At 38.2% G+C, this 27,484-nt stretch overlaps 1 protein-coding gene across 5 annotated transcripts in view; it reads left to right on the forward strand.

Moving 5' to 3' along the window:
• Positions 1-27,484, forward strand: part of FGD6 (FYVE, RhoGEF and PH domain containing 6) — a 143,961-nt gene that overhangs the window by 108,903 nt on the left and 7,574 nt on the right. For 2 of the 5 annotated variants that reach the window (XM_064283719.1, XM_003405266.4), the window contains 10 exons: positions 40-111; positions 1,490-1,558; positions 2,101-2,184; positions 2,959-3,038; positions 12,662-12,764; positions 13,275-13,421; positions 14,491-14,593; positions 16,798-16,925; positions 23,091-23,219; positions 24,097-24,245. In XM_064283719.1, the coding sequence (XP_064139789.1) occupies positions 40-111; positions 1,490-1,558; positions 2,101-2,184; positions 2,959-3,038; positions 12,662-12,764; positions 13,275-13,421; positions 14,491-14,593; positions 16,798-16,925; positions 23,091-23,219; positions 24,097-24,245 (1,064 nt within the window). Of the gene's footprint in view, positions 1-39; positions 112-1,489; positions 1,559-2,100; positions 2,185-2,958; positions 3,039-3,207; positions 5,952-12,661; positions 12,765-13,274; positions 13,422-14,490; positions 14,594-16,797; positions 16,926-23,090; positions 23,220-24,096; positions 24,246-27,484 lie in introns of those variants that run through there. The other 3 variants (XM_064283720.1, XM_064283721.1, XM_023559792.2) reach the window with 3 other exon arrangements.

Below are 27,484 nucleotides of genomic sequence, written 5' to 3' on the forward strand. Positions count from 1 at the left end.
AGCCTGAGCCTTCATACACTTGGCTTTCTCTTTCTGTAGGACAACTTTCAGAAACTTATGCAAATTCAGTACAGCTTAAATGGACACCACGAAATAGTGCAGCCTGGACGGGTAAGTGTTTCAAACCACCTTTTGCAAATTTAATACTATGCATTTAGGTGCCATTTGTAGATAATTTTCATATAGTTATGAAAATAGGTATTATTGTTACTCTTCATTGACTTAATCTGGATCAGCTATATTCATTCTATCCATTAAAAACATTCATGATTTAAGTCACTGTGACAAGAAGTCCAATTCAATTTAGAGAATAGCAAAGGACCCCACAGAGTCTCTGATTAAATGGGATCATTTTATGTGTAATACCAACTGACCTCACACAGCTTTAAAAGACAATTTCATTTACAGTCTTTCATTTCCAAATAGACATATTTTAAAAAAGAAGACCTAGGGAGGGAGAAAATTGGTATTTTGATGCTCCTCATAGAGCACAAAGGAGGCCTAGGGAATGTGTTTGAGGCAATTACAGATGCAGTTATCAGGATATGATCTGCCTCAGGATCAAGTACACATTCAGTCAATTACATCACAGACCACGTAGTACCCCTGTGGCCAGTACTGGATTTTTGGAACTCTGCTAGCTTGTCTCATTCCTAAATGACTTATAGGGTTTTAAAGGAAACCATGACTGTAAAAAGTCACAGGGAAACTAGCCCCCTTCCCCCGCAAAAAGAAACAATACTGGAGGAAGAAGCTATTTAGGTATATACATATATACACATAGAGCCCTGGTGGCACAGTGGTTAAAAGCTTGGCTGCTAACCATAAGGCCAGAAGTTTGAAACCACCAGTTGCTCCTTGGAAACCCCATGGGGCAGTTCTGCTCTGTCTTGTAGGGTCACTATGATTGGGAATCAACTCCACAGCAGCAGGTGTTTTTGTTTTGTTTTATTTCTGTACACATAGATATAAGACGCCTGGTTGCATAGTGGTGGTTAAGTGCATGGCTGCTAACCAAAAGGTCAGCAGTTCGAACCCACCAGACGCTCTGCAGTAGAAAGATGTGACAGTCTGCTTCTGTAAAGATTTACAGCCTTAGAAACCCTGTGGGGCAGTACTACTTCATCCTATAAGATTACTATGAGTCGGAATTGACTCGATGGCAGTGGGTTTTTATATACACACACACACACACAATACACACAGACACATTTATGTATACATACACACGTTTTTATATACACACACATATACACACACATACACATTTGTGTATGTATATGTGTGTATGTGTATTTACCCATACATACGAATAATATATATGTATTGTAATCATATTATGATGGTAGGATTAAATGGTGGGAATCTCTATATGAAAATAGTGCTTTCCTTTAATAATGGTGATACACACACACGTATATGTATGTATGTAGGTATTGTAGTTATGTTACAATGGTAGATTAAATGGATGTTTCTTTGGATGGATCAGGTCTTTCTGAAAGAAGGAACTTTGATGAAGCTATCCCGGAAAGTCATGCAGCCCCGAATGTTTTTCCTGGTAAGAAGCCATGTGTGGTTCTATTGTGTCCAAGGCAGGGGTAATTGTTTAATAGAAGAAGACATTTGTATAAGACAGGCAAGCTTAGTACATTCTAATAATGGTTTTAATGGGATCTTTTTTTTTTTTTGACTGGCTGGATTGCATATTTGCATTTCAAGTATAGGGAAATAAAATCTGTTACGATGCCTACCCAGAGCATTATTCCCTCTTAGGATTTAGTTTACTTCATTTCTAATATGAAAGAATTGTTTTTATTAGTTATTTATTTAGGCAGATTGTAATACCTTAGTGGGATTTAGAATTCAGAAAACAATCTGCTACAGGACTTGGAAAAGAAGCATATTTTCCAGAAAATTACTTTTTTAATAATACTCTACTAAAACACTCTAGGTGGTTCCAGTTAATATAAACAAAACACAAGTATTTTATTCAGAGAGCTGTTAGCAAAGAGACAGTGTTTTTTCTTCACGCCTGTGCCTTATCTATATCTCTATAGCTGAAATTTGTTTATTTTTCCTGTGAAATAATTCTATTTTTAGTTTAATGATGCCCTGTTGTATACAACGCCTGTGCAGTCTGGGATGTTTAAACTAAACAACATGCTCTCATTGGCTGGAATGAAGGTGGGTTTGTGAGTCTGGTAGAATACCATTTTTTTTTTTTTTACCCAAAAAGAGAGAATGCCCTAAGGTAATCGTCTTTCTCACATCCTTAACTTTTCTTTCTCCATGTTACTATTCAAGCATTTGTTTGTTCATTTATGCATTTATTTGTTCACTTATGCATTAATTCATTTGTAGAATCATTACTGAGAACTACTATGAACAAACATGTAATAAGTTTGGTGGAAAATACAAAGATGATTTGAAGCATAATTTTTTTTGTGCTCCCTCCGTCCCAGAGCTTAGCAACTAGTTGAGAAGATAATATACTACCCATAAAAATTTCTGTAGACAGTGATAAATATGATTTTAAAGGTACAGTTAAAGTATTTGGGAGTTCAGAAAATGAAAAAATGTGCAGCCTTTGGTGGGGCATGATGGAGGTATTGGTAGCAGCTAGGAAAGAGGGAAGACAGAAGTCTTTTTCAAGGAAGAAGCAATGAGCCTTGAAGGATAGTTCACATGGAGCCATTTCGAGAGGCTGGGGAAAGGCATTCCAGGTAGAGGAATAGCATGAGCAAAGGCTTGGAGGTGATGATGTTGGGCCTGTGTGGGGGTACTTTAATTCATCTGAAGCACAGAGTAAATGGCCAAGAGTAGCTGTAGATAAAGCTGGCTAGGAAGGTTGGTTTTAGAGGACAGCAAGCAGGGGCATTGGGAAATTTGCACAACGCTTCCAAGTTGGGATTTTCAGGAGGCGATGGGTTTACTTAAATTTTTTGTGCTTTCTTCCAGGTCAGAAAACCCACCCAAGAAGCATATCAGAATGAACTAAAGATTGAAAGTGTAGAACGTTCCTTCATTCTCTCAGCCAGGTAAAATTTTTTTTTTAAAAAAATGTATAGATGAATTTTTGTTAGTTTTACAGGTTCAGCTATCTCCAGTGTTTTTTGTATTTAGGTTAACTATTAGACTTACTTTTTTTTTTCTCTCTCTCTCTCTCTTCCCCAATACCATGCAATTTACTCTTGATTTACCATGCAGGAAAATGGCTGAGAGTTGATGAGGTAATGTACTAGAAGCAAGAAAATAAAAACATTCCTCTGAATAGAATAATAATGCTGAAAAGTGATTTGCTGATCATACTTTTAAAGTTGAGCATTTCAAATCTTTTCACAGTGGCACATAGTATTTTTTAAAAAACATCTAGTGCTTTATAGTTTACTGGGAAATTTTCACATATCATTTAAAGGCCATAGCAAACCTGTAAGGTAAATGTCATCACATAATAAAAATAAAGAAACTAAGTCATAGGAGAATTGAGTTGCTGACTTAAGGATGCAGAGCTGGCAAAGTGAGGCTATAAATGCTTTTAAAACCGTTATCATTTATATGGCACCGCATTGCCTCAAAAAGGAACCTGCAGTGACTTATTTGTAAATCAGAATATCTTGGCATAATATGAAATCAAGCTCTTAGGAAATGTGGAGCTGTATGACTCATATCAAAGTGGGGTACACATGAATTATTGAGTTATTGGCAGAGCAGCAAAAGTGGATGTTTGGCAGGTTTGACTGGGGAGGAGATGGAGCAACGGCCATAGCTTGCTCCACTGTAGGATCTGAGTAGAGAATCTATGTGGCTCTCTTCTCAGACCCGACCTTTGATGTAATGAAAATAGTAGCAAGCGCTTAGGTAGAGCCTACTTTGTGCCAGGCACTATTGTAAGCACTTTACATGTATTAACTCATTGAATCTTCACAACAACCCTTTGAGGTAAGTTACTGCCGTTATACCCATTGTATGGTGAGAAGCTGGACATTTTGTTCTGTTGTACATGGTGTTGCCATGAGTTGGAGCTGACTGCACGGCAACTAATGACAAAAACAGTGAAGAGAAAAGCTACCCAGCTACTCAGTAGCAGAGCCAGTGTTGGAATCCAGCCAGTCTGCCTCTAGCTATGTCTGTACCACTAAAATCAGCTAGGATCTTAGCACCTGAAACCATTTATTACTCTGCATCAGGCACAGTGCTAAATGTTTTATACTTTTCTTTTAATTCCCATAATAACTTGAGGTATAGGTATCATCTTGGCTTTCTAGGTGAGAAAAATGGAGGCTCAGAGAGAGTAAATAAAATGTCCAAGATAATACAACTAGTAAGTAGTGGAGCTGTAATTTCAACCTAGGTAGGTGTATCTGAGACTAAAATCCCTGCTTTAGCCATTATAGTGCTGCCTATGTCCATGTCAAGGACTCAGACCAGATGTCTGACGTCCCCCAATTGGAGAACTGCAAGAGCAGTTCCCCAGATCCTGTCTCTCCTGTGATGCAGAATGGCCACTGCTGCCTGATACCAGATAACAAAGGAAGACAAACACCTTTGTTCAGTGTTTGTCAAATGCTTCCCAGCTACCTGCCAGAGCAAGCAAAGTTTTTGGGGGGTACCTGAAGCATCCCCCAGATCCGTATTTGTAGAGTGAAAGTAACTCTTGATCACCTGACACTATAATTTTTTTTTTTTTTTTGGAGTTTGACCAAAAAGTACAAAGAGCATCAAGTCCCTGTACAGCAGGCTCCTGGCAGTACTTGAACTTTGTTCTTAAAAGTATTTTCCACTGTGGAAAACAGTTTGATGGTTCCTCAAAAAGTTAAATATAGAATTACCATATGACCCAGCAGTTCTACTCATAGGCATATATCCAAAAGAATTGAAAGCAGGAGTGTAAGCAGATACTTGTACACCAGTATTTTTTGTAGGACTATTCACAGTAGCCAAAATGTGGAAACAACCTAAATGTTCAAGATATGAGTGGATAAACAAAATGTGATATACACATACAATGGGATATTACGCAGGTATAAAGAGAAATAGAGTCCTGTCACATGCTACACAATGGACAAACCTTGAAAACATTGTTCTGACTGAAATAAGACAGTCACAAAAGGACAAATATTGTATGATCACATTTATATGAATTTTCTAGAATAGGCAAATGTATAGAGCCCAAAGTCTGTTAGTGGTTACCGGGGCAGGAGGGAGGGAGAAAAGGGGAGTCATTGCTTAGGGGCCACTGAGTTTCTGTTAAAGGTGATGGAAATATTTGGAAACTGATAATGGAGATGATTGTATTTAAAAAAACAAAACCCATTGCCATGGAGTCGATTCCTACCTCCAGTGACCCTGTAAGAGAGTTGAACTGCCCCATACGGTTTCCAAGGAGTGGCTGGTAGATTGGAACTGCTGACCTTTTGGTTAACAGCTGAGCTCTTAACCACTGTGCCACCAGAGTTGTATAGATGGTTGTATAGATGAACGTAATTAATGTCACTGATTGTACATGTAAAAAAATGTTGAAAAGGCGAATGTTTTTTTAAATATATTTTTATCACACACACAAAAATAAGTTATATTCAAAGATCCAAGAGGGAATGCCTATAGAAAAGTCAAGTTTTCAATTGAACTTAAGTTTCTTAACTAAAATGAGTGTTAGTAAAAACAAAATTCTGTTTTATTAAAATTAAGTAATTCAGAAAATTATAGTAAATCTTCCTTTCTTTGGTTGCCTATCAGGTAGATATGCAGATTCTCACGTTTTTCCAGATTAATACCTGACAGGTTTAATGAACAATTCTGGTACAGGTTTATATGATATTTGTGTAACTTCAAAGAAGTCCTAATTAATTATGACTTAGTCTTTATTATCCTCATTCATTTATCCTTAAATGCAATTTGCTTTCTCTGGGTTTGTTATTTCCCCTTTTGGTCGGAATCCCACACATTCTTTTTTTTTTTTTTTAAACCTTTTTTGTGTGTGTGTTCTTTAAGTGAAAGTTTACAGTTCAAGTTAGTTTCTCATACAAAAATTTATACACACATTGTTATGTGATCTTAGTTGCTCTCCCTATAATGTGACAGCACGCTCCTCCTTTCCATCCTGTATTTCCCGTGTCCATTCAATGAGCTCTTGTCCCTTTCTGCCTTCGCATCTTGCCTCAGAACAGGAGTAGCCCGTATAATCTTATGTATCTACTTGAGCTAAGAGGCATGGTCGGTACAGGATGAAAAAAATCAGTCTTACTGAGAAGACACTAGAACAGCAGAAAGTATACCTTTTATAAATGAGGCTTATGCAATAACAGAAGTGTAGGATTACCTTCTAGAAAACACTTCTTTTCACAGAAAACACTTTTTCAAAAGATAGTTGTATATGAATGTTATTTTTATTTTAAGGGGAGGAAGGTCATATATAAAATATTTTTTTTAATATAAAATACGGAACCCTTCTTCTGTTTTTCTTTTTGTTAGTACTTTCTGGCACTGGCCCTCAATAATGTGCAGAGCTTACTGACAGTAACCCTTGCTAAGTATGAGTAACTTTAGAAATAGGAGAGATTGACTGCTTGGAGAATGGCATCTAGGAAAGCCGTCAGGGAAGGAGGGAGTCTAATGTCATCATCCATTCAACAGATATCTATTGACCGCCTTTCCTGTGCCAGGCACTGTTTCAGGAACTGGGGATGCAAAATTCCTGCCCTTGTGGAGCTTACATTCTAAAGGGGGCTCTACACAATAACTGGTTGTCATTGAGTCAAGCCTGACTCATGGCGACCCCATGTGTTTCAGTGTAGAACTGGGGTTTTTAATGGCCGATTTTTTGGAAGTAGATCACCGTTCCTTTCTTTTGAGTTGCCTCTGGGTAGACTCAAACTTTCAACCTTTCAGTTAGCAGTCGAGTGCGTTAACCATTTACAGTACCCAGGGACTTCAGATACACAGTCGTCTGGTGAAAAAATATATATATAATTTGAGATATCAGATATTATGAAGAAGAATAAAGTAAGATGAGTGGATAGATTTTGATGGAACAGGACTATTTTAATAGGGGAATCAGAAAAGATCCTTCCAAGAGTAGCAGAGAAGTAAATTCCAGGTGAAGGAAACAACAGGTACAAAATAAATACAAAGTGGGCAGGACAGAGTTTAGTATGTTACAGGGAGAACCAGAAGTCCTGTATAGATGAAGCCTAGGGCTTCAGGGAATGTTAAACCTGAGAAGAGCGATCGGGGTAGGTAGGGGCTGGGTCATGTGGGGCCTTATAGACCTTTGTGAGGCCACTGGATTTTTAAATGTGATGGAAAACCATTGGAGGGTTTTAAGCTGAGAGGCAATATGGTCCAATTTATATTTTTTAAAGACCACTCTGGTTGCTGTTTGAAAGTTGGAATATTGGGGTACTATAGGAGTCTATAGGCTATAGTTGATGATGTTGTGGATTAGGGTGGTAAGAAGTGGTAAGAATCAGGTAAAGACAAAAGGATTACCGATGGATTGAATATGGGATATACAGGAGAAATCATAAAACCGGAAAACTCTCTGTAAAGGAAAAATAAATTTCGAAGAATGAGTTTAGCTGGCGTTGTGGGAGGGGAGCTAACACACACTGAATGCCACCAGTGTGTTATGCTCCTCTTCTTTTGAGTTCCCCCACCCTGTATACAGGTTCGGAAACCCTGGTGGCACAGTGGTTAAGTGCTACGGCTGCTAACCAAGAGGCTGGCAGTTTGGATCCACTAGGCGCTCCTTGAAAACTCTATGGGGCAGTTCTGCTCTGTCTTGTAGGGTCGCTATGAGTTGGAATTGACTCCATGGCAGTGGTGGTTTGGGTGTTTATATAGATTCCTGTCTGCCTTACCAACCTGACGTCCATTCACTCTCTGCATCCACCTCGCAAAGCATTGCATCTTCCATCAGCGCGGATCTGCTTGTGCTTTTCCACACACACCAGCCTACTGTCCTTCCACCTTAAGACACAGGCTGCTCTTGCTGCCTTGAATTCGTCCCTTCATTTATTAAGTAACATGGAGCCTCTACCCCAAGCCAGACATTGTACTAGACACCAGGATCCAGTGGAGAATTAAAAAAACCTTTCCTTCACTGAAACACTGGTGGCATAGCGATTAAGAGCTTGACTGCTAACTGCTGCTGCAGTTCGAATTCACCAGCTGCTCCTTGGAAACCCTATGGGGCAGTTCTATTCTGTCCTACAGGGTCACTATGAGTCAGAATCAACTCAATAGCAATGGGTTCGGTTTTGGTTTCCTTCACTGAGTTCACATTTACTTAGGGAAGACATATACTTAGCAAATATTAACAATTAATTACCATTGTGATTAAGTAGTATACAGGAAAAGTACTAGATACTGTAAAACAAGGGACCTTGAGCTAGATTTGGGGGAGAGGGGTGAGCAGGAATAGCTGACTCACTGTCCTAAAGACCTTCTATGTATATTGACATCAGAAGGGTAAGTAGGAGTTGGAAAGCTAGGCAGGGAAGAAAGAAAGAGGCTCCTGGTCACTAGGAACAGTGTGTACAAAGGCCCTGAGGTAGAAAGAGGCATGGCATATTCGAAGAACTGAAAGGCCAGTGCTGCCTGAGCACAGAGAACAAGAGGCAGAGTGACCTAAGATAGGGCTGGAAGGGAAGGTGAGATAGATCATGCAGAACCATGGGAAGCCACTGAAAGGTTTATACTAGGGAATGATGTGATCACCTTAGCATTTTAAAAATATTATCTGGCTGCTGTATGGAAAATGGATTGGGGGGGAGATTAATGGGGGTGATTAATTGGACATAGGGGATGAGAAGGATCAAGGAATTAAGAGTGAGTCTCCAGCTTGTACAGTGTGTGAAGGTTGGTGGGTGTTGCCATTCACTGTGATAGAGAACAGTGGGACAGGACAAGTTTCAGGGAGAAATCTGAAGTTTAGTTTTAGACATGCACGTTGAATTTGAAGTGTCTATGAAACATCAAAACAGAACCATCAAGAAGTCAGTTTATATAAGTATTCAGATCTCAGAAGGAAACCTGGACTAGAGGCATGTCATAGATTGAATTGTGTCCCACAAAAATATCTGTATGATTGCCTACCATTTTATCTTCTGGTGTGATTTCCCTATGTGTTGTAAATCCTGTCACTCTGATATAATAAGATGGATTAGCGGCAGTTATATTGATGAGGTCTCCAAGATTAGGTAGTGTCTTAAACCAATCTCTTTTGAGATATAAAAGAGAGAAGCGAGCAGAGAGTCAAGGAGACCTCATACCACCAAGAAACCAGTGCCGGGAGCAGAGCGTGTGCTTTGGACCTGAGGTTCCTGTGCTGAAATACTCTCAGGCCAAGGGAGGACTGATGCCTCACAAGAACCTTCTTCCAGAGCCAACAGAGAGAGAAGGCCTTCTCCTGGAGCTAGCACCCTGAATTTGGACTTCTAGCCTACTGGACTGTGAGAGAATAAACTTCTCTTTGTTAAAACCATCCACTTGTGGTATTTCTGTTATACCAGTGCTAGATGACTAAGACAAGGCATATATATGGGAATCATCAGCTTAGAGATGATAACCAGAGCTAGGAGACTGAATGGGAGTGCACAGAGAGGCTGCAGAGTTCTCTGTCAAACTCATGTAATTCTAAGCCATCACCTCTGCAGAGCCTTCCCTGCTACTTTGATCCTCATCCTCAGCAAGGTAATTTACTACTATATTATTTATCTTCCTTACATTTATGATCTCATATGTTAATTACTTGTTCTAGGTCTCACCTGAATTGTGAGCACTTACAAGTAAGGTGTATTTTGTATGCCCAGTTCTAGGCTTAGTTCCTGGTCATTATTAGATACCCAGTGAATGTCACTGAAATGAACTGAAGTGATGTGGACTTTGAACCTGAGGGTAACACCCAACAAGTTAGCACAAGTAGTGAGTGCTGTGGTGGGGTATAACACACCAGAAATACCTTCAATCAGAGGAATTTTCCCCTTGGAAATTCATCCCAGCCAATGAGAAAATGGGACTCATTAGTTACAAATATGCTTTCTAGTAATGTACACATTCTGTAGAAAAGAATACTTAGTTTAACTGTTTTTTGATCTAAGATGCTAATTCTTCTGCCACCAAGCTACAAAAGGAGAGCTACAATGTATCCATTCTGTGCTACTGGCAAATGTGTGTGGTCCATGAGAAATGTGTTCTCAAGAGCTAGTCAACATTGTTTTGGCAGAATCCCACACAAGAGAGATCCAGGAATGATTAAATGAAAGAACAGCATATGTGACATGATCTACACAGTTGAATCACATACGATGTCTCCCAGGGCTCCAGGAAAATCAGACAGTAGTTCTTAAATTAGCCATCTGCCTCTCTGCTTTCTGTCACCTCTTCCAGTAAAAAGTGGGGGAGGGAGGGAAGGAGTGTAATGTTTTGTGAATGTTTGCTTGAAAGCCTAAGTATTTGTTCTCATTGTGTAATTCTTCAAAGAACATGAACAAAGGCCAGAGATGACCTCGCGGTGAAGGGTTCAGTCCTTAACCACACTTGGCTCTGATACCAGCTTCACACTTGGTAGCCTGATGTCTAAAACCAATATCTAACATTGCAAATCCTCATCTGTAAATGGTGATGGTGAGTGGTAAGATGCAACATATATTCCATAGGCGAGCTCTGAGAATGAGATGCAATGACATTTGCAAAGCATTTAGCACAATTGGCTAACGTGTAGTAACTCTTACATGTTATGTGGTAATGTTATGCAGTAGCTAGTTGTGACAGTCCACCACCTGTCATCAGTTTGCTCTATTGTGGTGGCTTGCTTGTTGCTATGATGTTGGAAACTGTGCCACTAGTATTTCAGATACCAGCAGGGTCACCCATGGTGGATGGGCTTCAATGGAGCTTCCAGACTAAGAAAGACTGAAGAGGAAGGCCTGTGATCTACTTCTGAAAATTAGCCAGTGAAAACTGTATGGATCATCAGAGGATATTGTTCAATATAGTGCTAGAAGATAAGCTTCTGGGTTCTAAGGCACTAGACAGTAGTCAAATAATGAACTCAAACACACCAATAATCGTGAAGAAGGTCCAGGACTGGGCAATGTTTAGTTCTGTTATACATGAGGTCTCCGTGAATTGGAGCCAACTCAGTGGCAACTAACGACAAAAACAGAGTTGTAGCAGTGTTTTTTTTTTGTTGTTAGAGAGGGGTTGTTTCTGTTTTATTTTTACTTTCACATATAATGAAAATTTGAGAAATATACTAGTTTTTAAATTTTGCATGTAAACTGGATATCTGTCTCTTTATATCCATGTGAGTGCGTATTCTAAATGGCACCTAAGCCATTTTATAGGTAAGTATGTTTCTAAGAATGATTACTGAGGGAAAGGTGAGTGGTTTTCTTAGTATCTCTTTGACCTGCTCCAGGTTCTTCAAAATACATCTAAATATGCCTGTATTTACCATTACTTATGATGGATTTTAAAAATATTTTTCATATATAAAAATAAAATTGCATATTTAACAATAAAAATATTTTTTAAAAGTTCAAATATACTTAAAATTAGAGTGAATAATACAGTGAAACTGCATATTCAGTCACCCACACTCAAGAATTATCAGGATTTTCCAGCTTTTCCTGTTTTCTCGTCTAAAGGATTTTAAAACAAGTTGCTGTTAAGCAAGTCGTTTCACTCCTGCATACTTCAGTGTGCCTCTCTAAAAATCCTAGACATTTTCTCACACAGTCACAGTTCTGTTCATTATGATCAATTTTATTTTATTATGTTAGAGTTTTAAATTCATTACTAAACTCACTGTCCATTCATCATTAATCCATCATTTATAATATCCTAAAATGTGCCTCTAAGTTTTGCTTATGCAAAACAAAAATTAAATAACGGCTTTATGAATGTGCTGATACCAGTGAGGATTCAGGGTTACCAGAGTTTTTTTTGGGGGGGGGGTGTGGTTGTAGAAAAAGGCCGAACAGGAATGCCCTGTTCTAAATAGCCTTTCCCTCTATTTGGCCTGTTCTCCTCTAGATTTGAATCACAGATGAGATGTACTGGGGGTAAGGACAGAAAGCTTGGTGGGCTGAATAGGTAGAAGAATCCTAACAACAACAGAGGCTGTTTCCCTTATTAACCACTCATTTGACATGTACTTTATGATAGCAAAAATATGTTCCCCTTTCCTCGCTGTCCTTTCTGGAAATTCTTAGTAATATTTGGTAATGTAAAAATATTTAGTATTCTGTGCTGTAAATTAGGATATGAAACTTGATGTCTTGGAGTATTTTTTAATTCTATGATGATGTCTTAGGAAACGCCTTGATTTTATAATAATCATGGCTATTCATTGTATGACTATCCCTTAAACTGAACTATAAAATGTTTTTTAAATTTAGCAGTAACTTCAAAAGCCATTTACTAGAAAGCAATACTTTTGGAAGGAAAAATAATGCGTTTTATTTGCTAAAATGTCAAGGGTTATAATGCCCATATGATTATTTGTGCATATAAACAAACTTCAGAGTTACTGCCTGTGACAGTGTCATTGGAGGGTGGTAGAATCTGTTGCCGTGGGAGAAAGAAAAGAAATAAGAAGAAGGCAAAGAACAAAAGCTGACATCTGGTTGATGGAACCTTCTTTTGCCCCCAACAGCTCTGCCACAGAAAGGGATGAATGGCTAGAAGCAATTTCCAAGTCCATAGAAGAGTATGCCAAGAAAAGAATCACATTCTGTCCTAGTAGGAGTCTTGATGAGGTATTATCTTTGCTGTCTTTTTTCTTCCAGTGCATTTTAAACAGTTTTTACTTTAAAAAAGTTTTTTTCCCCCCAGTGGGGTGTTAAAAATCAACATAAGTTTACAGACGGATTGGAGGCGTGTATGTAATTTCAGAATTAAATATTTATCCTGCTATTAATTTCTAACCGCAAGCCTCTGATAGCAGATAGCATATGGATGTTTTCTTCAAGTCATAAAACCTCGTCGTAGAAAATTTTGAAAATACAAAATAGTTTAAAAAAGACAATAATCAGTTGTCATCCCATGACCACAGACATCTTCTTAAGTTAATTTTATATTAGAGGATTTTTAGAATGTGGCTAATCTTAATTTCCTGACAACATGAAAAAAATCACAGCCCATACTTCATCCCACATCCTTCATGATACCAGCAGCACTGTGACACTCCATTGTCGAATAAAAAGGCCTGATTCTATAGCAGGCAATGTGCATGGAGATAATCAGACTGTGTCATTCTCCTTCCTCAGGCTGACTCAGAAAATAAAGAGGAAGTTAGTCCCCTTGGATCAAAGGCTCCCATCTGGATTCCTGATACCAGAGTCACAATGTGTATGATCTGCACAAGTGAATTCACTCTGACCTGGAGACGACACCATTGCCGGGCCTGCGGAAAGGTTGGGGAGGATAACACCCATCTCCCTTGTGATTTTTAATATTTCCAGGCTGTACATAGTGAGCTAGCATATTCCCCTCATCCACCATTGCCAGAATGGAAGAGAGAGGGGGTGGGGGAGAGGAAAAGGAAGGAAGGAAAGAAGAATACGGATCTGAATCATGGATAGTGTTTTCCCTACATACTTAGGGGGAAAAATCTTTTGGGGAACTCACCCCCTCCCATCTAAAGGTTACTTTAGAATGTCAGTAATAGAAACTTTCATTAAAAAATACTAACGAATCTACAGTTAAATAGACCCTCACATTTCTGCACAGCTAATTACAGCCAAACCTGTGAAAGCCAGAACCTGTGTAAGGCAGAAACCTGTCAGAGAAGGAAAACTCAAATATTTCCCACTAAAACAAGCGATAGAAAAGTGGTAAGACTACACCCTGTCAAAGGCGGAAAACTTGTGAAACCTGGGAAAATGAGGCGGTCTCATTGGCTTCGGTTCTCACGTGCTGCAGTATACTAAAACTGCATTTTTCTAGGTGACCAAGTATTTAGTAGGGGGAACTTTCAGTGTGGAAGTTATCAGTAACGTTTCTAAGCCTTCTGACTGCATTAGTTAAAATAAGCATAGTAACAGCTACATCAGAGAGTCCTGTAAAGAGGAAACGAGGTCCTATATAAAGAGCATCTAATACAGAGGAGGACACTTGGTAAAGGAGCAGCAGAGGTGGTGGTTGCAGCAGGGATAATGATGGTGACAGTGCTGCTGCTGAGTACAGCTAACACAGGCCTTACTCAGGCTGACACTATTCTAAACATTTTACATACAGTAACTCATGTAGTATTCAATTTCATTTAGTAAGTACTCAGTAATAATCTGTGGTCTCCTCGTCTTTCAAAGGCAGTACTGTGTGTTAGGTCACTACATGCCTGAGCTCCCTAGAGTTGTTAGGAAGATTGAGATTGAATGACTGTGAAAACATTTCAAAAAGTAGACAGCATGATAAATTGCATCATTTCTTATGGTTTGGACACAAAGGATATTCTAATTGAAATAATTCTAATGTGTGTTTCAGATTGTATGTCAAGCTTGTTCATCGAATAAGTATGGTTTAGATTACCTGAAAAATCAACCAGCAAGAGTATGTGAACATTGTTTCCAAGAACTGCAGAAATTAGGTAATAAATAAGCAAAAGATTTAACAAAAATTCCTTTATTCCCCAGATGCTTTCAAAACAACCTTTTAGAAGTATCACTGCATGTTGGCAATATGATTGGTGTTAAAAAAAAAAAAAAAAGTTTTTTTTTTTATCGGCCTCAAAATGAGTACAAAGCTTTCTTAACTCTTAATCCCAAGAGAAATTGGAATGAAGTTTATTTTTACTCTGTGAAATAAGGTTTTGTTAAGAAAATTAATTGTAGACATGCCATTACAGGATGAAATGCTTAAGATATTTGAAAGGGAACTGTCCGTAAATCAGTTCTCTATGGAAATATACTAGGTGGCAATTTGTTAGCCTAATTCTAGCGCAACTCTTTAACCAAATACAAAATGACGTATCATGTACATTTACTCATGATTTGTGGGCCCCCAGTCTATCTCTAAAGTGGATGCAGCTAGCAGGACTGTCTGTACAGGTCTATATTTTGGGAAAGGATCTATAATTAAATTCCTGAAGGCTATAGGACCTGATTTTAAAATGATTATGCTCCATTTCTATGAAGAGTAGTTTTTCAATAGGAAGTGGCAATGTCTGAGTGAATAAAACTAGACAGCATGCTCTTTCAGAACCCATACATTTATAGATTAATAGATTGCTAAGTATACATTTGCTTGGAAGACACACCCATGTATCTATTTCTTAGCCAGCTTTATGTTCCTCCCTTTGCTCTCTGGTATACAGTATAAGCTGCAAACATGCAGAATTCATCTTTGAGTCTCCCTCCCTCTTCACACACACCCAATTGATCAGTGAATCTTGACAAATTTATCTTTGAAGGTCTGACTTTGTCTTGATTGCCCCATCTCAGCCCTGATGAAGACTTTCATTATCTCTGGCCTGGACTATTATAGTTTACTGAGTGGTTTTCCTGCTGTAAATCACTCCTCCTGGGTATTGCCAGATTTATTTTTCTAAATCTTCAGTCTGTTTAAGACACTCCCCTGCTTCAAAAGCTTTTGGTTTCCCACTGCCTAATTTTTAAACAACAGTTAAGGTTTTTTAGATCTGGCCTTTTTTTCCAGCCTTATTATTCTGCAGATGCCATTGTTATGTGCAATCATGTCGGTTCCAACTTAAGCAACCCTATGTACAGCAGAATAAAACACTGCCTGGTCCTGCACCATCCTCACAATTGTTATGTTTGAGTCCATTGTTGCAGCCACTGTGTTAGTCCCTCTCATTGAGGGTCTTCCTCTTTTTCGCTGACCCTCTACCTTACCAAGCATGATGTCCTTCTCCAGGGACTGATCCCTCCTGATAACATGTCCAAAGTATGTGACACCAAGTCTTACCATCCTTGCTTCTAAGGAGCATTCTGGCTGTACTTCTTCCAAAACAGATTTGCTCTTTCTTTTGGCAGTCCATGGTATATTCAATATTCTTTGCTGACACCATAATTCAAAGGCATTAATTAATTCTTCTTTGGTCTTCCTTATTCATCATCCAGCTTTCACATGCGTATGAGGCAACTGAAGATACCGTGGCTTGGATCCAGGTGCACCTTAGTCCTCAAAGTGATATTTTTGCCTTTTAATACTTTAAAGAGGTCTTTTGCAGCACATTTACCCATTTGCCAAATAAATAACTTCACATCTGCCATTACTCATATTAAGCTCTCTGCCTGGAATGTTCTTTCTCCTTTTTGCCTGGCAAACTCTTACTTATACCTTAATAACCAACTAAAACATCACCTTCTCTTCCCAGCTTTTCCTGAACCTCTGCAGTCAGAATTACTTCCTCATCTGAGTCCCCGTCTCCTTTTCTAGCACTTTTTTCATTGTAACATTTTTTTTTTTTTTTTTTTTTTTACTATCTAGACACTAAGCACTGTTGTTAGGTTTTTAAAACCAAATCAATAAGGAAGTTTTCTTTTTAACATATTTTTTTGAGTTAGTACATTCATTCACGTTTCAGAATTCTAAAGATGCAAAATCTCATCATGTGGTTTAAAGGTCGAAAAGCATAAAACCATAGATAGTGAGGTCTTCCTCCCACTCACCTCCAAGCCATCCATTTTCCTTGACTGGAGGCCATTAGAGTTGTCAGTATCTTGAGTATTCCTCCATGGATATATTATGCAACAATGTTTATTGATTTGCATTAAATCAAATTGCAGGATGCTTACCAATGGCTACATAAGTGTGCCTGATTTGTTTTAGATCACCAGCACTCCCCTAAAATTGGATCTCCAGGAAATCACAAATCTCCTTCAAGTGCCTTATCATCAGTCTTACATAGTATTCCATCAGGGAGAAAACAGAAAAAAATCCCAGCTGCTCTCAAAGAAGTAAGTGTTTCTGTTAAGCTTGCAACCTCATAGAGGCTGAATTATTCATACTCCTAATACATTGTTTTTCATTTATAAAGGAAGCTGTCATTTCCTACCACTATTAAGCATGAATTTTAATACTGGTGCTGGATGTGGCTGATGCCTCACAGTCTTGCCTGGTCTCCCTTATGACCTGAGTCATTTAGAAAATGGCAGTCTGAAGGTTTGGAGAACATCTTATAGCAATAATGGGAAGTAAAGTTAACTTGTACAGATGTGAATTTTTAAAAATGACTTTGAGGAGGCCCCTTATCAGAAGGAAGAACTTTATAGAATATCTTGGACATTTTGGTAGCGTTTACTGATCTGCATGGTTTGTTAGGCATTAGTTGGTTATATAGGCGTGAAATCACTGATAGTAGCTTGTCTTCCCATTAAAACTGAAGGGAAAATTTAAAAAGTGGTAACAGCCTACACGGTTAGCCCTGTCAATGGCGTAATCCACAGACACCATTGATATCCTATCCAATTCCTCACATCTAAGTGTCCGGTCAGCAATTGTCAGAGAGCAGACTGCACTCACTGCCTTTCTGGCCACTCCCTTTCTGATTAGTCTTTTTAAGTATTTACTGACATGTGCTAACCTGTACTAGGTTAGTGGCCAGCCAAATAGGGTTTTTAATTTTGGTTCTTTGGTTTACTGTTGGAGGTGTTCTATCACAGAAAGTGGAAGCAAATACCTATAATTCTGGCCAACATCATATTTCTTATGTAAAGTCAGAGTGTATTCCATCATGGCAATTGAAATAGTGTGATGTGACTTAAAACCAATTTTATGAAATAGTAAGAATAGGACTTAAAATTCTATTTGCCAAGTTTCCTATGAAACTAATTGAGCCAGTTTAGTGAGCACCCTTGAATTATCCCTGCCATCGCTCAGTTCCTGAATTTAAATCTACATCCAGAACTTGAGGTTCTTAATCAATTAATTAATTCTCAGGTCTCTGTAACTTTTTGCCTCTCCACAGTGATGTCAGAGTTTCTAAGTATAATTCTCACCATTTGTTCCCCTCTTTAGTCTACACCCCACAGCACTGGTTATAGAACTCTTTGCAGTCTAGACTAGACTCATCCTAACTCTAATCCCATTTCATACACCTTCCCCAACCACACAAACAGGCCTTCAGCTTTTGGACCTCTACTTCCTGACTGTAGCCATTTCTTCCTTTCCTGCACTAGTTCCCAAAGCATGACCCCAGAGTAGCAGCATGAGCACCACCTGGGAACTTATTAGGAATGCACATTCTCAGGTCCCACTCAAGGTCTGCAGAATCAGAAACTTTTAACAAGTGATTCTGGTGGGTGCTAAATTTTGAGAGTCATTGCTTTACACCTTTTCAGTTACATTGGGAAGATGAGATAATGCGAATGTCATTCAGCTATCACTATGTGACCTCTGCATGCCATGCATGTACTGTGCTGGACACTGAAGACACCACAGTGAGCAAAAAGATATGTCCACTTGGAGCTTAGAGACTGGGGAATTAGAATTAACTCACAAATGAGTAAACTACTTATAAATCATGATGAATGCAATAAGAGAAAGAACAGGGATTTGATCTAGTCTTGAGGGGTCAGGGAAAATTTCCCTGAGGAAGTAAGTAATGTTTGAGTTGAGGATGAGTAGGAGGTAACAGTGGGGAAGGATGATCAAGCAGAGGAGGTAGTTTTTTTTAAAGGCACTGAGATGGGCAGGAGGTGAATGAAGGCCAAATCGTGGGGAGGAAGATCAGGACAGGGCGGGAATGAGGAGCCCCACCTCTACAGTCAGACTGCCGGGAGTCTGTAACCATAAACAAGTCACTTGGCCATTTTGTGTCTAGCTTAGTTTCTTTATCTGTAAAATGCGGGTAACAACAGTGTCTGCTTCAGAGGGTTCTTGTGTAGGAAAAATGAGATAATCCATGTAAGTGTTGAATATACTTCCCAACTGAGAATAAATATTTAATAGATGTTAGGTGTCTTAGGCAGAATATTGGCCCCCCAGTAATGTCTGTGTCCCTGAATCCTGTGAATATGTGAGGTTACATGGCAAAGGAGAATTAAGGTTGTTAATCAGCTGACCTTAAAATAGGGAGATTATCCTAGATAACATGAGTGGACCCAAGGCAACCATAAAGGTCCTTAGAAGTGGAAGAAGGAATGGGAAGTGAGAACTAGAGAGATGGCAGCGTGAGAAGGACTTCGCATGACATTGCTGGCTTTGAAAATGAAGGAGGGGGTCAAGAGTCGAGGAAAGCAGGTGGACTCTAGAAGCTGGAAAAAGTAAGGAAATGGGTTCTCTACTAGAGCCTCCAGAAAGGAATGTACCCTTCCAACACCTTGATTTTAGTCTAGTGAGACCCATGTTGGACTTCTGATGTATTGACTATAAGACAACAAATGTGTGTTGTTTTACCCATCAAGTTAGTGGTAATTTGTTTAAGCAGCCTTAGGAATACAGTGTTGTTACAGGACCGAGAAGTAGTAGTCCCTGGGTAGTGGAAACTGTTAACGCACTTAGCTGCTAACCAAAAGGTTGAAGGTACAAGTCCACCCAGAGTCGTCTCCTGAGAAAGGTCTGGCATTGTACATCTGAAAAATTACCCATTGAAAACGCTATGGAGCACATTCTACTCTGACAGATGTGAATGGGGTCACCATGAGTCAGAATAGACTCAATGGCGACCAGTATTTTGAGAAGTAGAAGGAACCAGATTTACATAGGTTCCTGAAGACCCTGTTAAAGATGCTGTGAAGCCATTGAGGGTTTTTAACAATAGAGTGACCCGTTCACATTTGCATTTTTAAAGATCAGTCTGGCTACAGTGGGAAGGAGGGAGGGGAGGGGACAGGAATTTGTATGGCAGAGCCTAATTTTTTGTATGTGAAAATATTGAGCTTATGGTTGTTCTTTAGAAGTAGGACACCAGGCCCCTCTTCATAGTCTGTCTTAGTCTGGAAACTCTGCTCAAACCTGTCCACCATGGGTGACCCTGCTCACTTCCAGCATCACAGCAACATGCAAGCCACCACAGTGTGACAGAGTGGCAGATTGAACTTATAGCAGATTTTTGTTGTTCTTGTTTAATTTTTTTTTTTTAATTGTACTTTAGATGAAGGTTTACAGAGCAAACTAGTTTCTCATTAAACAATTAGTACACACAGTGTTTTGTGACATTGGTTGCCAACCCTACAACATGTCAACACTCTCCCCTTCTCGACTTGGGTTCCCCATTACCAGCTTTCCTGTCCCTTCCTGCCTTCTTGTCCTTGCCCCTGGGCTGGTGTGCCCATTTAGTCTCATTTTGTTTTATGGGCCTGTCTCATTTTTGGCTGAAGGGTGAATCTCAGGAGTGACTTCATTACTGAGCTATGAGAGTGTCCGGGGGCCATACTCTCGGGGTTTCTTCATTCTCTGTCAGACCAGTAAGTCTGCTCTTTTTTTTTTTTTAATCGCAGATTCTTAACAAATGTTTCCTTCCTGATTTCTCCGGTATCGGGGCAGCCCAGTTTGGAGACATAGTCTAAGTGTTATTCTAAAGCATTAAACTGATTAGTTTTAAGTAAACATTTTAGAATTATAATATCTAGCTAAGTGCTATAAGGGTCAAAGTATTTTCCTTGGGAAGCTATGTTTTTATTCTGGTAATGTTCAAAACATTTTTAGAAACTCCTCTCTTTTAGAATTATATCCAGAGCCTCAGTACTCTCAGTATTACTTTCAGTAATAGCAGATTGTGTGTTTTGATTTTGATTTGATTTGTTTTAGTGAAATCATGGAACAAAAATTTTGTGAATCAGGTGATTAGGCTGGTTAACACCAATTTTATTCTTAAAAAGATAACAGGACCATCCATGACTCTCAGTCTCCTGATTGATCTTGTATGGCTAATAAACTCTCTAAAATATTCCCAGAGAGGAATATACAAAACATTTTGATCGATGGAAGTAACATGTAAATCTGTAGTATCCCAAGGTAGCTATATTTTAAGCAAAATCTCATTTAAATGTAAATATTCTAGTTGTTTTGTTAAAAATTACTTGATAGTCTTAAACACAAGGATGTATGTCTTTATCCAAATCTACTTGCACTTAGTTTTTCTTTCCAGTTTAATGCCAGATCTTAAGGCTTCCATTAAACAATATATAATCCTTTTTATGAAATTTATAAGAAATTAATACAGTCCACACATTAATGATTAAACATATACTTTTATAATCCATTGAGCCCACTTGTATTAGTTTTCTTTTCTGTATAACAAATTACCACAAACTTAGCATCTTAAAACAACACAAATTTAGTATCATAGTTTGTGTTGATCAGAAATTGAGGGATGACTTAGCTGGGTCCTCTGCTGGGATGGAATCCAGGTGTCAGCTAGTGTTGAGTTGTCATCTGGAGGCTTGACTGAGGAAGGGTCTACTTCCAAGCTCATTTGTGTTGGTAGAATTAATTTCCTTTCAATTGTAAGACTGAGGACGCTGGCTTCTTGCTGGTGGTTAGCAGTAGTCATCCTCAGCTCCTAGAGGCTGCACACAGCTCCTTGCACATGGCTTCTCAACATGGCTCTTTACTTCTTCAAAGCCAGCAAAGGAGAGAGTCTCTAGAGCCATTCTGCAACAAGGTGGAGTCTTATCTAATATAACAAAGGGTCGCCATGACTCAGAGATTTCTCGATGGAAACTAACAACACAATCATGGGAGTGACATTCCATTACCTTTACCGTATTCCGTTGGCTAGAAGGAAGTCACAGGTCCTGATCACACTTAAGAGGAAGGGATTATACAAAAGTGTGACTAGAAGAGTCTGTCTGTCAAATTACTAAGGCAACACATCAACACCCTCTCCTTCTCGACCTGGGTTCCCCATTACCAGCTTTCGTGTCCCCTCCTGCCTTCTTGTCCTTGCCCCTGGGCTGGTGTGCCCATTTAGTCTCATTTTGTTTTATGGGCCTGTCTCATTTTTGGCTGAAGGGTGAACCTCAGGAGTGACTTCATTACTGAGCTATGAGAGTGTCCGGGGGCCATACTCTCTGGGTTTCTTCATTCTCTGTCAGACCAGTAAGTCTGCTCTTTTTTTTTTTTAATAGCAGATTCTTAACAAATGTTTCCTTCCCTATTTCTCCAGTATGGGGGCAGCCCAGTTTGGAGACATAGTCTAAGTGTTATTCTAAAGCATTAAACTGATTAGTTTTAAGTAAACATTTTAGAATTATAATATCTAGCTAAGTGCTATAAGGGTCAAAGTAAGTTTGTTTTCTATCTACGTATGTACCCTACATTAAAAAAAATTTTTTTTTCAATTACCAGGTCATAATCATTAGAAACATACTATGTTTTTGTGTAGTGACAATTTTTTTTAACCTTTTATGTAACAAAACACAAAACCTGTTGCTGTCGATTCCTACTCATAAGGACCCTATAGGACAGAGAAGTACTGCCCCTTAGTGTTTCCAAGGCTGTGTGATCTTTATGCAAGCCACATCTTTCTCCTGCAGAGCAGCTGGTGGATTCGAACTGCCAGCCTTTCAGTTAGCAGTCAAGCGCTTACACTTCTTTTCTTTCAGATCAAAATTTAGCAATCAAAGGCTGATCCTTAAAATCACATGTATTAATAATAGAATGTTTGATGACCTATTCTATTGATACGATTTTTTTAAGTCTGAAAAGCTTTCTCAGGAATAAAGGTTTAGATGATTTTCCCTAACACCCTCCAATAAGTAGAGCAATGGACAATATGTACAGTCCCCAAATATATAGCTTTAAAAAAAAAAAAAAAACAAAAAACCTTTGTTTGGGCCTTTGGAATTCTTTCATTTTCTTCGCCTGGCAACCCAGAAAACACAAACAAAAACCCACAGAGAAACACATACACAACCTCATACATGCGAGCACAGCTAAACCAGGTAAAATTCTAAGATTGCTCTTAAGCAGATGGGTTTATTATGTTCATACTAATAATAAAAAATAATAGCACCATCAGTTTATATAGTAGCCAACTTTGAAAATATAAAATTTCATTCTGAAACGTTACATTATTGTTATGGTTGTTACTTTCAGTACCTAATGATGAAAAATGTTTTAATTTTAACTTGTTTTTCTGAAAACCACTAAGCTATGTATTGGGCTTGCTTATCTAGGTATCAGCAAACACAGAGGATTCTTCTATGAGTGGCTACTTGTACAGATCAAAGGGCAATAAAAAACCTTGGAAACACTTGTGGTTTGTCATAAAAAATAAAGTGCTGTATACATACGCTGCAAGTGAGGTAAGGCCTGAGATCTAAAGATTTTGGGATCTCGTTTCGTACTGACAACTGGAAATAATTTAAAGTATCAGAGGACAATTTTTTAAATGCATTGGTTTTGTGTATATTTTGTTTTGCTTTGCTTTTGAAGGGGGGAGCTGTTGCTGCTGTTATTTTTCATGTGGACTTGCTTCGTACCTGGAGATCTCTTATTCAACTGTATTAATATTACATAGTATTAAAATGCAAGTATTTTTGCTGTTATGTGACTACTAACTACTTTACTACTTTTGCTGTTATGTGATTACTTACTACTTCATTAAAACTCAAAGGTTTTCTCTTATCAAGCTCTCTTGGGTGGCACTCCCTTGATCCCCAGATTCTATTGATCAGGCGTAAGCACAGATAAGATAGGCACTGTTTGGGTTATAAACAATTTCTGGCTGTTTGCTGTAATTCTACCCACTTCTGCTATCCCATCCCCCTGTGTTCCAGCATCCTGTGAAAGCCACTGCTCTCAGGTCCAAGCTTTTTCTTTATACAACCTGGGGTAAATTACTTACTTTTTGAGCTGTATTTTCTCTATCCATGAAATGGAGGTGATATAGTACCTGCCTCTCAGGGTTATAGTGAAAAATAAGAAATTCAGTGAGTGTGAACACATTGCAAACCATCTAGCACAGTGCCTGACACATGGGTAGATGGGGGCGGGGGAGGCTCAATAAATATTGCTGAATAAATGAAAAATTAATATTGTTTTTTATTATTTTATATGCATGTATATGAATTTTTTTTTTTATGAAATTAGAGCTACATACCTGCATAGATCAAGCATTCTCAAATCTGACTTTTGTCCCAATCTAAAAACCCATCTTCATTTTGTGTATTTTTACATCAGGATGTGGCAGCTTTGGAAAGTCAACCTTTATTAGGATTCACTGTCACTCAAGTCAAAGATGAGAATTCAGAGTCTAAAGTGTTTCAGTTACTGCACAAAAACATGTTATTTTATGTATTCAAAGCAGAAGATGCTCACTCAGCTCAGAAGTAAGTAACTTAGAAATATTTTCTTCTATACATGAGATTTCAAGCTATTCCTTTACATGGTTGATTTAAAAATGACCTATGTTAAGGTATGGGGGCAACTCAGAATTTAAATCAGAATTCCAATATAGAAAGATTTAACATATTATTCAAACTCTTGAGAAGATTTGTTTTAAAAACAAGGCAAGGGTGTCTGGAATATCTTCAGGAGGCAGAGGGGAAAAGAAAACAGGCAGTCTTTTCCAGGAGTTTGTCTACGCATAACCTCAGAGGAAGCAGCATGATACCGCTCTGCTGAAAGGAAGGAGAACTGAGGTATTTGACCTTCTTCAATGAGGGTAAGGATCTTCCCTTGAAACATTCCAGGACTTTGGCAGTCCAATGATTCAATTGTGCCATGGAACAGCAGGAGCTTAAACAGCTGCTTGCTAACTTACTTCTTTGGCAAAAAGGTCAAACATATTAAGAGGCTCCCATGTTGCTGCCTGAGCAGAAGGAAATGGATGTCATTTTAGATGGTAAAGGCTGAGTGGTCTCTTCAAAATTCCAAGAATATTTATTTAGACGTCATGGGATTGCTTAACATAGAGGTGCATATCTCTGTGGGGGTCGATGTCCTTTCTGAACAAAACAGTTCCATTCATTCTTTTTCATTTGATTTCTATTTTGGCCTTACAAAATAGGCATTTTTGTTTCAGCAAGAGCTGTACATGTTTTCTCAATGGAGTTAAAATGTAGAAAAATTTGTTATTTTGCATGTAGATAAAAAGGACTGCTGTAAATAAGTTTGCAGTTTCTTAAGGCAGTTAGAATTAACACATCAGAATTGCCTATATTCCTGAATATCAACCAGGTACAATATTATACTCTGTAAGGTTTTTTTTTTTTAAGTGTGTGTTAGAATATTCAGCAGAATATAGTTGCTCCTCCAAATAAATACTCTGGAGGTACTGAAGAATACTTTTCAGTTATGTCACTTAACTTTTTCTGTAAAAATTACTTGGACAAAATAATAATTGACCTAAGATTCTGGCAGATGTTATCTTTCTCTTAATTTTCATCTGTATTATATTCATCATCAAACTGATAAAATTGTTGCTTTTCAAAATACATCATCTTTAGCTTATGTCATTAAGTTGACAAGTCAGAAATGCCTTTAAAATAGAAATGAATGTAGTTGGATAAAGGAAATCAGCTTACTTATAATTTGGAATTTATCTATAAATTGCTCTTTGAGATTATTAATATCAGGCAGTTGCTTTTTTTTTTTTTTTAACACATGATGCTATTAAAATGTGCAAATATAGCAATTTGGGGACTTTTCTTCTTTTAACCTGTATAGCAAATCGTTTATTTAATGAAACTACTAAACGATAGCTAAATTAAAAAGTTAGACATAAGACACAGTGAAACGTCTTTATGGTTTCTGGCTAAGTCCATATGATCCATATTGTCAATGAACCCTCACCTTTTTTTTACTGTGGTAAAATACACATATAACATACAATTTGCCTTTTCAACCATTCTTTTTTAATTGTGGTAATTATAAAGCTAACAAAACATTTACCATTTCAATAATCTTCACATGTACAGTTCAGTGATATGTTCTTTTCCATCAGCCTTAACGGAATCAACCATTTTTAAGTGTACTATTCAGTGACATTAACTATATTCACAATATTATGCAACCATCACCACTATTTGCCTCCAAAAATTTTTCATCATCCCAAGCAGGAACTTAACACCCATTAATCAATAATTTCCCATTCCCCTCTACCACCCATCCCTGGTAACCACTAATCTACTTTGTATATATTTGTCCTAGATATTTCATATAAGTGGGATCAATATTTCTCCTTTTTCGTCTGGCTCATTTCACTTAACAATGTTTTCAGACTTCATTCATGTTGTAACATGTGTTAGAACTTCATTCCTTTCTATGACTGAATAATATTCCATCGTATGGCTATACCACATTTTGTTCATCCATTTAACTTTTGGTAGATGATTAGGTTGTTTCCACCTTTCAGATATTGTGGATAATGCTGCAATGAACATTGGTGTACAAGTCTATGTTTGCATTCCTGCTTTCAAGTCTTTCAGGTTGTTAAAACAAAAATCATATTAAGCCAATATTAGAAATTGGCTGAAGTTTATTTAATATACAATTTGCAAATTGGGGCAACATTTCTGACTAGCATGTCAAAAATGTTCCAAAGAAGAAAAATCTTTTACAGGTTCTTATACTCCAGCCTTGGTGGTGCAGTGGTTAAGAGCTTGGCTGCTAACTAAAAGGTCAGCAGTTCGAATCCACCACCTGCTCCTTGGAAACCCTGTGGGGCTGTTCTACTGTGTCCTGTAGAGTCGCTATGAGTCAGAATTGACTCCATGGCAATGGGTTTGGTTTTGAGTTTTTATACTCTAGCTTATTGCTAGTAGTTACACATTGCCATGGAAACAGGGCCATAATGGTGTTTACATAATCCTGGACATGCAGTATTTCCTTGAAGAACACTTCAAATAATTGCTGATTTACCCTAAAACATAGCTCTAGTCTGACCTTTTGAGTTTCTGTTATTGAAACTGCACATGGGTAATTCTGTAAATGAGCACACTGTCCAAAGCAAAATGTTCTTTTATTAATTAAGCTGGACTGTTGTTTGACTTGGACCCCTGGTGGCACACTGGTTAAGAGCTCAAGCTGCTAACAATAAACGGTCAGCAGTTTGAATCCACCAGCTGCTCCTTGGAAATTCTATGGGACACTTCTACTCTGTCCTGTAGGGTCACTATGAGTTGGAATTGACTCAACAGCAATGGGTTTTATTATTTGACTTAAAAGTGACTTTCAGACCAGTTTTCTCAAATCTTGGGGTTCAAAGATCATTTCAGAACAATAGCTTGGGTGGTCACCTCAACCTCCACGAAATCCAGAAATCTGGATTCCTTGAGAATTAAAAACTCTGTTCCTCAGTGTCTATACCTAGGAGTGGAATTGCTAGGTTATATGATATTACTGTGTGTAACTTTTTGAGGAACTGCCAAACTGTTTCCACAGTGGCTGCACCATCTTAAATATCCACCAGCAATGTTTGAGGGTTCCAATTTTTCCATATCCTCACCAACACTTGTTATTTTCCATTCTTCTGATGATAATCACCCTAATGGGTGTGAAGTAGTATCTCATTGTGGTTTTGATTTGCAATTCATGAATCACTAATGATGTCGAGCATCTTTTCATG

This window comes from Loxodonta africana, chromosome 4 (assembly GCF_030014295.1).
Source record: "Loxodonta africana isolate mLoxAfr1 chromosome 4, mLoxAfr1.hap2, whole genome shotgun sequence".
In the NCBI taxonomy this organism is placed as follows: Eukaryota; Metazoa; Chordata; class Mammalia; order Proboscidea; family Elephantidae; genus Loxodonta; species Loxodonta africana.